Raw genomic sequence first — 12347 nt, 5'->3', positions numbered from 1 at the left:
AGAGCTGTCCCTGCAGCGTGTGTAACACTGCCTGGGGTGGGCAGGAATGCTTGGACACACTGAGAGGATCTGCAGGGCTGTGGGCAGCATTCCCGCAATTCCTCCACACAATTGTATCTCCGCTGTTGGCGGCAGCTGCCCGGCCTGGATAAAGCTGGAAGCAGCCAGGCGCGGGGTTGAAATCAGATCGCTGTGACAATGGGAGCTGCTGGCCACGAACAGGCCAGAAASGAGGCCAGGGTTACGTAGGTGGAGAGTTTTTACTGGAGGATAAATGTAAAGGCAGAGGCTGAATGCTTAGTGGAGGGGGGTGGGTGAAGGAGAGTGATTAAATAAAATAATTAAAATAATAATAAAGGCATCCAGCGTGAAACACCAAGCCAGCTGGCAGACAGCACAAAGGCTATCCAGCAGAAATAGAAAATACAGCTGGTGTCACCCAGAGGCAAAGCTAAGAAAGGTTTTCGTGGGGTATGTTTTCTGGAAAAGGGAGTTTGGATCACCGTGTAAGGATGGTTGTGGCAGCACACCCAGTGCTGTGTCCTGTCTCCTCATGGCAGCTTCCTGAGAAAAATACAAGAACACCATAAGCATTACCAATACATCCCCAGGACACTACCCCAGAGTGACTCTGGGACTTCTGGGACAGACTTCTTAGGGGGACAGAGTGTGTGTACCTTCAATAGTATGAAATTATTTAATAAACTTTTTTTTTTCTGAATGCAGAAAACCTCTGCAAACAGACACGCTTATGGTATCAAACCCCACTGCAAACACACGCTGTGAAGGAATGTCTTGGTTAAGCCTGACAACTCTAAGTTTACCTCAATGTCCTCTACTTTTTTTGCAAGGGGACAGCGAGTGAATCCAAATCTGCCTTCTCCAGATCATCTGGGATTTTACAGACCCTGCCAAAGCTCTCTCTCTTGTTTTTCTTTCAGACTGATGGCTTCGTATTTTCTATTTGTTCCAGATACAGAAGCCAGTTTGCCCTGTGGATGTTGTTGTCACTTTCTCCTGGGCCTTTTCCAAGTATTTTGAAACCAGATGACCTGAACTGCAAAGAACATTCCTGGATTTATAGTAGYACCTTCCCTTTTTGCTTCATCTCCTTTCCCAGAAACTGACAGACTTGCTTTTCTTACGCTGCTGAACACTTCACAGGATTATCTCTCTCAAGGTTTTGTTCCTGAGTGGTATGGTTAAGCTCAGAGTAGATAATCATGTATAAATGAGGTGTGTGTATATATATGTGTATTTCCCACCCCTCTGTGAAGCCAAGGGAGCAGCCTCCTCCCAGCGTGTGGTCTCTGTGCTGGTGAGGGGGTACCAGAAATAAATTACTGTGTTCTSWKWKRWMWCAGAGAAACAAAACCCTAAACCTGRGAAGTTGCTRTGTTCACAAAGAGTTTCTGAGYTCCTACCAAGCTGTTCATTTACTCTCAGGTGATCCTTTTTTAGTTTCATTTGTGTGTTTATTTGTTGAGTGTCACAGGTCACACTGATATTTCTGTAAACWGCAGAAGGTATTTGGCTGGTGAAGCACGCTATGCTCCCGCTCCAGCCCGGCGGTGCGGTGTCCCTCAGCTGTCCTTCCCAAAACAGGTGCTGTAAATCCATACCCGGGGGGGGTATTCTGGCAGCGCCTGGCAGAGGCAGCACAGCCCCCTCTGAAGAGACCTTGGAGGTGCTTTGTGCGTGCCTCCATCTGTRTGACTGCAGCACSAGGGACCGGGGTGATGAAGGTCCAYTGCGTTCTCCTCCTCCTCATCTGCACAGGTAAAGGTGTTCCAGCCATTGCTTTGGATGGGAGKTGGCTCCTTGCAGAGTGGGACCAGGCTTTGCATGCACATCAGGATGAGGGAGCGTGTGTTCTGACAGCAGCCTGTCCTACTGATAAGCTTTTCTGAACACACCAAAACATTTAATGGAGAGCTTTGGAGTGCATTAGTAGAGCTCAGATATTTTTAGTTTCAGGCACCAGATATCTTGAACTGAGAAGTTTGTGTTTAGTTGTTTTTTTGTCTGTAATCAAGTTTGTATGCTCCCGTTTACCCTAGTGCTACATGTATTTTAAAACATGTGAAAGGATTTAGTAAGCATGGCTTGGAATATGAAAAACGATTATAAGAAATTTCATTAAGTTCTGGGGTCACTGACAARGAGGTAGAATTAATTTGCAGCTCTGTGTGTTGTACTGAGATAACTTTTTTAACTGTCCCTTAAAAGAATAAATATTTTGTGAACCTAAAAGCTTTTCAGAAAATTCAAGCAGTACACTAAATTCTTACCAAGCCACACMAGAAGGAAGCAATGTGAAGGGATTTTAATTGGACTAATAAAGCACTGACCTTCAGTTAGTTGTGATGATGTGATCATAACTTAAAAACTGAACGATGTCTCCTGCCCACTGTTCGTCAGCCTCCTGGTGAGACAGTGCCTGTCTGCGACAGACAGTTTTTCTCCTTGGCATCCAAGTMTTTTAATATAATCTCATGGCAGGACAAGGCCAAGGCAGAATCCTTGGCAATCTCAGCTATATAAAAGGAGCTAATGAAAAGTCATTTAGGAAATAGAAGGAAATCCTAGCTTAGGTTGGAGTCTGCAGCAAAAATTCTTGTTGACTGCTGTGGCCCAGGATTCAACAGAGAGAGTGAGACCAGGGTGCAGTCTGCCAAAAATGCTTGSAGAGAGGCTCAACTGTTCTGTTCCCTCTCACTGCCTTTAAGGAGGGGATGTACAAAAACATCCCCAAGCRCTCTTTCCATTTGCTTTTCTCCCCTGTAATGGTGAAGCAGCTACAAGCTGAGGACAGCATGTGCCTGCCTGTAGTGCCACAGGCTCTCTGCAGACAGGGTCCATCTGGGGAGTGCAGTGCCATGTTCTACTGGAACAGGGTTGCTCCCTGCCATTTTCACTTGTGAATTTTTTCTTGTAAGGCTCTTTGGCACAGCACTGCCGAGTCATGCTGGGCAGGCAGTGGGCAAAGCTGCCCCACACAGTGAKGGTTTCCTTCTCTCACCACCTGCACAGCCTGAGCAACTCCTGCTGCAAGAGGAGTTCTTGTTCCACATAGACTGCGGATGAGAGGAGTCTGGGTGATGATTTCTTCTCAGTGCCTGCTGTACTTGGCCCTCCCCTTTAGTGTTACTGTCACAGGAAAGTCTGTGGAACTGATGGTGAAAAAGCCAGCATTGGAAATTCCTGATACTGTATATTTTCTSTGTTTAACTGCCCACAAGTACTGCATGTTGGCACAGTTTCAGGCTGGGAGACTCTTGGTGCTCAGTCTGATGTCCACAATCCTGGCTACTTGCTTTTGTTCATCTCCTGATTGGAGGATCCTAAGCTGGTGGCCAGGTCAGGCAGGCTGGTGGCACCTGCAGTGCTCACAGTGCTTGTCTGAAATGAGGAGTCACAGGCAGGACACGGCGTTATCCCCCACCAGCAGCTCACTGTCGCAGCATTTCCTCCAGTCCAGCCTCAGGCTGGCAGTGCCATAGTCTGTTCCTGCCCCATCCAACTGTGGGTGCTGTTCTGCAGCTGRGCTGGCCCTGTGCTATGAAGATGAGTCTCGCCTTGTGGAGCACTTGTTCCAGAACTACAACAAGGTGGTGCGGCCCGTGGAGGACCATCGSGATGCCGTCGTTGTCACCGTGGGGCTGCAGCTCATCCAGCTCATTAGTGTGGTACGGTAGGAACGTGGGTAACGCTGACCTGCTGGCACACACCATAGTGCCAAACCCTTTTTAGCCTTTAATCCTKATACTTGCTGATACTGCCTTTTAAWTTTTTTCCTTCCTTATTTTTAAGGATGAAGTAAATCAGATTGTGACAACCAACGTACGCCTGAAACAGGTAACTCTAAATATTCTTAACTGTTTCAATAAAATCAAATCAGTGCACTGGGCTCAATCAGGGATTAACTAMAGTGTCATACTTTCAGGGGCAACATGGACAGGTGGGTCAGGTAGCAGAGCATTTCTTCTTTCTGATATCTCAAGAATAAAATGCTCTAGATACTAACAGTCTTAAGAAAAGCATTTGGGTTTGTATTTCAAACAGTAGACTTCTGATGTATTTATCTTTGTATCATTTTCTTTTGGGGTTTTTTTTTGGTTTTTTAAAATAAGCTTCTTAAACCAAAATTGAAGTTAATGTAAAAAATGAACTGGGGCTCCCACTTCCATTTGGTTATGTTTTCCTGCRTGTCCCAAAGCAAGGGAGGAGCTGTTTCTGGGAAGTACTCAAGCTACCCCCTGAAGTGCTGGGAGACGCTCTCAGGGGCTGCAATCTTCCTTCTTTAGCAATGGACAGACGTCAACCTCAGATGGAATCCAGATGACTATGGTGGCGTTAAAAAAATCCGCATCCCCTCAGATGATATCTGGCGGCCAGACCTTGTTCTTTACAACAAGTAAGGGGTGCCAAGGGAGGGAGGGAGGGAAGAGCTCTGCCGAGTGGCACCACTCTAGTGGGACAGTTTTCCCATGACRTGTGCTCCAGCAGGTACAATTCCTCAGAGCAAGCTTCTCCAGGAGCAGGCACTGGGGAGTCATTTGACCCTCAGCCAGAGAAAGAAATCCTTTTGTGACTGTGTTAGTTACGCTGCCCATATTGCTTTTAATGTCCTTGTTCCTTTTGCAGTGCAGATGGTGATTTTGCCATTGTAAAATACACCAAAGTCCTTCTGGAGCACACAGGTCTGATCACCTGGACACCACCAGCTATTTTTAAGAGTTACTGTGAAATTATAGTCACGCACTTCCCGTTTGACCAGCAGAACTGCAGTATGAAGTTGGGAACTTGGACATATGATGGTACAGTGGTTGTTATTAACCCGGTAAGCAAGGAGCTTGTCATTGGGAAAAGCTGCAAAAATCTGTACRTGTTTTTAGAGAAATCTCAGATTTAGAATGGAATATGACCTAGTTTTGACTGGAAAAACAAGCAGCCCCTACTGTAAAATGGAAAATCTTTATTTGTAGGTCTAGCACAAAATTTCTTGGTTTGGCTCCTAAATTCTGCATACATATTATACCTGTGCCCTTACAGAGGACAGTATCCTGTCTGTCCTCTGACAGCTTTGCACCACTTTTTCTGGTGCTGCCTGTTTTGCTTTTGTTTGTTTTCTTGGGTTATGAGGGATTTTTGCAGRGGTACATTTTCTCTGCTCATGACTTTCCATTGCTAAGGACTCTTTCCCTCTCCACTCAGGTATATCTCCTATCTGTAATATTTATTCAAGTCACTATCCCAGACTGTTTCTGTAAAACATTTAGCTGAATGCTGTGTAGAGTATGATATTCTAAGGCAAAATAACAAAGACGAGAGGCCATTTACTCACAAAAACTCACAAAGTACACAAGTGATTTGGAATCCTATTCCTGAGCCAAACCTGCCCAGTTTTGATTTGGTTCAGAACGCCTGGAATTAAGAATCTGGTTGGGTATTTTGCTGCCAGGAGAGTGATCGTCCAGATCTAAGTAACTTTATGGAGAGTGGCGAGTGGGTGATGAAGGATTACCGTGGCTGGAAGCACTGGGTTTACTACGCCTGCTGCCCTGACACCCCTTACCTGGACATCACCTACCATTTCCTCATGCAACGCCTGCCTCTCTACTTCATYGTGAACGTCATCATCCCCTGCCTGCTCTTCTCCTTTTTAACAGGCTTAGTTTTTTACCTACCCACAGATTCRGGTATGTAAACTTACTTATTCATTCTACTGCCATAGAAATTGCTCTTCTAAAAAGTTCCTGAGAAGTTCCAGTATTTGAAATAACCAGTCAACTTGAAGGCCATGCATACTAAGACTGGACATTTCCACTGAAAGTAGTGGCCTTAAATACTCTGCAAAGAAAGGATAAGTGCCAAAAACTGAAACTGTTGATACAAATAAATYGGGGTGCTTTCCCACAGAAATTGCTGACTAGCTAACCAATTAACTTCTAAAAACTAAAGATTTTTTAGCTGGTTAATTTTTATGTTTCATGTTTCATTTTTGACACCCTCCATGTGCGAGGAGATCTTGCATAGCAACTGTCCTGATGTCAGATGTGATTTTAGTCTGCTCTCTCAGMYCAGAGACAGAGAGTAAGGCAAGCAWACCCTCAGGAGGCTGTGAAGCAAACACTAATCATGTGTGCATGTGCTGCACTGTTCAAAATACGCAGCCCGTTAAATGCTCCTGGCGAGTAAAAATATMCACCACTCACACCTCAGCCCAGTCATACCTGGTAATTCCCACTGTAGTGCTGGAGCTGATGCTCTGTTAGGCTCTCAGGTTTGCCCAGCCTAGTTATTGCTTTGGCTGCTGGCAGAGGTGATAGCACTGCAAAKGCACACAGCTGTCACTCACATCCTGCTTCCCAAATAAATGCTCTCTGTACTGAATGATAGGAGCAGCAATGGTTTGGGGTTTTTTCTTTATGACAGGTGAGAAAATGACTCTCAGCATCTCTGTTCTGCTGTCTTTGACTGTGTTCCTGCTGGTCATTGTGGAGCTGATTCCCTCCACATCCAGCGCAGTGCCTCTGATTGGCAAGTACATGCTGTTCACCATGGTGTTTGTCATCGCTTCCATCATCATCACGGTCATCGTCATCAACACCCACCACCGCTCCCCGAGCACTCACACCATGCCCCACTGGGTCAGGAAGGTGAGCTCCATGCCTCAGAACATTTGCTGGTTTCCACTGAACACTCCATAAAATATGACAGGTTTTCTAACAAAAGTCAAAAAGAATCGGGGAAGTAAATGCATCATGTTAAAAGTCTCTAGGCCCAAAAGGCAGTGTTTACTACTTAGCTGTTCATAAAGTCAGCAAGATTGCTCAAGTGCTCCTTTAAGTAACAAAACTGTCCACTGGGGTAGAGTTTTGCAGGGAACAGATGACAAAAAACATGGGCAGCTGAAGGTGCAGGGAAAAGAAAATGTCCATCTGGACTCGAATTACATTTCCTGGTCTAATTCTCCATCTGACTGCAAGGCACTGCTGCCTGCCAGTGGCCAAGTCCACCAGCCCAYGGGAGTGCAGAGCACAAAGGCCACTGGGAATACCCGAGTTCAGCGTCCCATTTTGCAAAAGACGGTTTAGCAAAAGCTAAAAAATCTTCTCTGTACTTTTCCARTGTACAGTTGCAGCCCTTGGGAATAAAGGAGAGCCTTGCACATGAGTCTGAATAGTAACCACAAGATGTAGAAAAAATTGGTTGTCAGTCATTACAAGTTCTTTGCCAGGGAGGCAGTACCAAAGATGAACTGATCCGTTCGTAATCCTTGCAGTTTTGAAGTCTGCCTGGGTTCATACTAAGCCATGACATGAAAGGAGATTGTTCTGTGTATTTCTAATTATACTTTTAAGGCTACAGCTTATATCAGATTCCCTCTGCAGCACAAACAATCCCTGCAAAAAGGGAAATTTCAACAGGAAACCCTGCATGTGCTTAACATTGCTCTGGCAGCAAGTCTCTGTCACTCCAAAAGGAATTTATTGTAAACCTTATATGCCCATGTAGCAAATACTGATAATAGCAAAATCAAACCTAAGTAGCCAAAGGAGGTTCTTTGAATCCATTCTCCAAGTCAGACTTGTAGGCAATATATTTCAAATTAGATGAGATGGCTAGAGCTCTGTCAGCTCATGCTAGCTGTGGATCTGCTCCATAGTATCACACCCCACTCCATGTGTGGATGTTGGGTGTGTGGCAAGAGCAAATGGCTTTCAGRAAACTTGTTGCAGGCCTGCGGGTGACTCCCTCTGCCCCAGGCCATGAGGCTGAAAAAAGCCCCAATGTAACTAAGGCATGGGCTGTGACATACTGGGAGAGGGAATCTGTAGCAGATCCAGCAGGGGAAGCGATCTGGGAGCGGAGAGGCTTGTCTTTGTTCAGCACACAGCTGCAGCTGTAAGGCAGCCCCACAGACCAGCAACTGTCATCTTCTCCCTTTGTTTGCAGATCTTCATTGACACAATCCCAAACGTCATGTTTTTCTCTACAATGAAACGACCATCAAGAGACAAACAAGACAAAAATATTTTTGCAGAAGATATTGATATTTCTGACATTTCTGGGAAGTCAGGTTCTGTGCCTGTCAACTTCTACTCCCCGCTTACCAAAAATCCAGATGTGAAAAATGCTATAGAGGGAATCAAATACATTGCAGAAACTATGAAATCGGACCAAGAAGCCAGTAATGTAAGACAATTTTTTGTGCATGATTCATTTCTAGCTTTCAATTCGTGCATCTTACTTTCTTGGCAAATATCCCTGCCTTACAAAAACACTCCAAGCCTTGGTTTGGCTCTAGTAGTAGACAGTTGCCTCCCCTTGATGCAGTCAACAACGAGCAACAAATAACTGTCATAGATGTTAATTGAATATTGGCTCCCCAAAATAATAGAAAAGGAAAAAGTGTCAGTGCTAAGGGTTTCTTAATGTGATATGTGAGGCCATAGAGATGGAGTGTCTGTGAGTAGGAAAAGTTTCAAGAACTGTAAGCAAGTTCCAAAACACATTTCTCCTATCTCCGACTCAGGCATCTTCCCCCTGTGGTAAGCAAGATCCTACTGCTTTTGAAAACTCAGGAAGCAAGCCAAACTCCAAAAGACTAGTAGTCTTATCTGAGAAGTGYTAAATGTAATTTACAAATTTTATTTCCAGTTTTGACAATGTTTTCTTTTATTCCTGAATACTACAAGTAGTCCCTCCTAATGAAGCATGTCATGAGCTACTCTGATTACTGACTTTTTCCATATTGCAAGCCAAAGGAAGGATATAGAGTCACACATGGCAGTGTTCCCTAGGAAAACCCAGCGCTGCCTCCTTCTAGCACAATCAGTACAATTTTCCCTCTTTTAGTGTCAGATTTTGCAGGGGTAATTCAGTCCTGGTACTTCATCTTCCTAAGTGGTCATAGACCTCTCCTGCTGAGCTGCAGGTTAGTCTGAAGACAGGGGGGGTTCTCTGAGAAAATAATTTGGCCTATACTCCTGAAAAGGAGATGCTTGCTTCCCAAGGACAGGATTTACACCACGGTGTTTGTTCCTGTGACCAAATTCCTGGAGCATGTGAAATGGCTCTGGCTGTAGTCTCAAGTTCCCCGTGACTCTTTTGCCTCTCTGCAGACAAATTGTTGTCTTCAGCAGGGGCTGGCATGGCTTCAACATCTCTGGGCTTCACTTCCTCCTTGGCTTACAAGGAGGCTCTTCAGGTTACCAGCAAATGGCCTCTTCGGAAGTGGAGCCCAGCTGCTTGTGTCATCTGGGCACTATTGATAAATTGCTTCCAGGAGGTTTCAAAAGTCAAGTTCCCCAAATAAACTGCAGGTTGTGGCTCCTGAAGGCTGTCACTTCATTGCATTCAAATGCAATGAAACACCTTCTGAACCACCTCAAAACAGTATTCAATATCAGACCTCAAAACAGTATTCAATATCAGCGTCCTCTAGATAAATTACAACAGCCTCTTCCACTTGTGGGAGAACCAAGGCAAAAGCAAAGGGGCTTTAGGCCAGCACATGTCACTCCTTAAGGCTGAGTTACAGGGTGGAAATCCTCARCCCTGCTGTACTTGGTGCCTTGCACTCTGCATGCTCTTAACTGTGCTGGGTTCCCACCAAAAGCATTCAGTGAAAAGGTGGGTACAGAGCAAGTGGTTCACAGTCTCCCACAACTGAAAAAAATAATAACAGAGCTACCAAGGTTTTACATGATATTAAAGTGTATGGAARGCAGGGGTTAGGGTTAAATTTAATATAAATTGCCTAGATACCCCATGAGAACAAAAAAGCAGTCAGTTGAGTCAAACTAAGTTTTGCTTTCAACATTTTAAAATCTCATTCAGAAGAAAAATTGGCCTAAAAAATAAGGGTTTTCAACATTTTAAAAAATTAAATAGTTCAGCAAATTGCCAGGATTTCTGGTCAATGTAGAAACTTGTATCTCTAGGTTGCTTAGGCTTTCTTAACAACTGACATGCTTTTGAGCATAATAATAATAGCACTTATCAAAGAGCCGTCCCCTTGCTGGACAGTAAATTACAACAATGCCTGTAACAAACAGGGCTCTGCAGAAATTTTACCATCCTTTTTTTTCTTTGGCAGGCTGCAGAAGAATGGAAGTTTGTTGCAATGGTACTTGATCATCTTCTCCTTGGCATATTTATGCTRGTTTGTTTTATAGGAACATTAGCTGTATTTGCTGGTCGTCTTATTGAATTAAATCAGCAAGGATAAACGTCAGCTGGAAACTATTTGCTACCCTGGACATCTGAAAGCATCATAACCATCAAAATCTGGCCAGCCTCTGAAAGTTTCACTGACAGGAATCAGTCACTGCTGGGAAAGAGCAGGGATAATAAAATGTAAGGCTTCATWCTTAGCAGTACTGAGCTGCTGCTCAGTAGCATTTAATTGCCAAAAAGAAACACTCCCATTACTGGTAAACTTGAATGGGCTGTCAGCCAGGCTTTGATCCATTTCACCCTTCATTAAAAATTTTAATGTATTAATAAGACTCTGACTTTGTAAGCCACAGATACTATTCCAGTGAAGTCAACAGCAGTGTAATAAGCTTTAGCTGAGCTGTAAATCTGTATCCAACTTTAGCATTCAAGCTGGTTTTATTATCTGTTCTGTGGCTTTTGTATTAGCAGGGCCACTCCTCCCATAACACTAGATGTAATCATCAGAAATATCAAACTTAAGGACTTGATTTTCATGAACAAATCTAAACTGTTATGCATGACTCTGCCTGTAKAAACTCTTGCTGCCGCAAAGAGGAGAGACTTACTTGTTCCTTACCGTGGGGAGGATCCAACCTATTCCTAGGATAATCTCCATATTCAACCTACTCTGCTCCTGGAAGGTTGGTTTCCACTCTGCAGTTGGAGTGATGACTAATGTGGGGGCACCTTCAAACTCGGGGGTGTTTATTTAAACACAATTCTCTCTGTTTCCTCAAAACTGTCCCCTGCCCTGCTGAAATAGACCGTGAGCTTTAAAGCCAGACAGAGCAGCACACAGAGCTCATTCCCAGCGAAGGGWTGGATCTCAGCTGCGCTTGCTCCTCTTCCCAGCAACGAGGAACTGCCCAAGCTTTATTCAAAAGTTGAGCAGCAGCTCTCTCTGGTGGCTCAAGCAAAGTACTGCTCCTCTGGCCAAACACCGCTGCATTTGCTCAGTCCGTATTCGACGTAAGGAAAAAGCCTCTCTGCGTTTCAATAATGCGGTGCGGCAATACCAGCAGTGCTGCCCCTTTTTCTCAAAAACAAATAAAGGTAGGTGGGGTAACTGCGAAAAGTTACTCATCTTTTCCAGCTGGTTGTCCAAGCCAAGAGCACTACTTTGCTAACAGCTGTAAACAATTTGCTGTGAGTTTAGTAAAATATTCGTATTATGGTAATGCTCTACAGAATTGTGTCATGCCCGCAGAGGAGAGGCATTTGAAACACTATAGGGAAAATGAGGCACTTGTGCAACACTCCCATCATTGCGTAGTGTTTGCTGGGCAATGTTTTGGAGAGCTGTAGTCCTAAGCAAACAGTTCCTCTGGGGCAATCGATCACTTGCAGCACTCTACTCCGCTCTTACGGTTTAAAGGAGGGTAATCTTTGCCTCCCTGGATGATCATTAACCCTGTGAGCGAAGGCCGAAGAAGGGCGACACCTCTGCTGCCAGAGGGAGTGCTCGCTGCAGCTGGGTTTATCTCCGGGGGGAGCTCCCAGCTCTCAGCCTTCGGGGAGAGTCAGCAGATCTCTGCTCGGGATGAGCTAAGCTGCAGCGTAATGGTGACTGGAACTTAATTTGGGAGCCTGTGATTGGCACTAAAATTGACAGAACAATCCTCTTAGAGCAGCATGTGSTTGAATCTTAGCATTAAAAATAAACATCAAGTAACAAGATTCATGGTGAGTGTCCACAGTACTTTTGTTCAGCTTCCCCAAGGTGGATCTGCGTCTTGGCCTCCAGATCCCCCTATTTGTGTGTCAGAGTGAGTGTGTGCACATGATACCTGCCTGCTTGCCTCTCCAGCTCTCCTTGTGGATAGCTAAGTACCAGTGCTTTCCTTCAGAAAAAGGTTTGAAATTTTTCATTCAAAAATTTTCATTTGTGTTGGTTTCACCTGCCTTGTAGGCACAGCAGATCTTCTGCCTTTCTACCACTCTGACTCTTGATGAGCTACTACTTGTGTCTCAAAAGATATGACAGCAGGCAAAAATAAGTGCTAACAACTTCCCTTCTCAGGCTGCAGATTCCGGGCATTGTACTCTGACTCTCCAAAAAGAGGGTTCTCCCAGCATCAATAAGCACACTTTTTTCTTTTCTTTTTCTTTTTCTTTTT

The 12347-nt window shown here is 44.6% G+C and overlaps 1 protein-coding gene across 1 annotated transcript; it reads left to right on the top strand.

The window, feature by feature from the left end:
• The first annotated feature begins 1716 nt into the window (after positions 1 to 1716).
• CHRNA1 (cholinergic receptor nicotinic alpha 1 subunit) lies at positions 1717 to 10426 on the top strand. Its single transcript, XM_057363638.1, has 9 exons — positions 1717 to 1779; positions 3544 to 3689; positions 3814 to 3858; positions 4308 to 4417; positions 4648 to 4843; positions 5465 to 5702; positions 6439 to 6662; positions 7963 to 8202; positions 10109 to 10426. Exons 1-9 carry the CDS (start codon positions 1740 to 1742, stop codon positions 10238 to 10240), a joined length of 1371 nt encoding a protein of 456 aa, XP_057219621.1. The 5' UTR covers positions 1717 to 1739; the 3' UTR covers positions 10241 to 10426.
• The last annotated feature ends 1921 nt before the right edge of the window (positions 10427 to 12347 follow it).

The sequence above is a fragment of the Malurus melanocephalus genome, unplaced genomic scaffold (assembly GCF_030028575.1).
Source record: "Malurus melanocephalus ecotype Western Australia unplaced genomic scaffold, MMel_1.1 scaffold_30, whole genome shotgun sequence".
NCBI lineage: Eukaryota > Metazoa > Chordata > Aves > Passeriformes > Maluridae > Malurus > Malurus melanocephalus.
The sequence above is the reverse complement of the archived record's forward strand: the minus strand, read 5'-3'. Positions and strand labels throughout refer to the sequence as shown.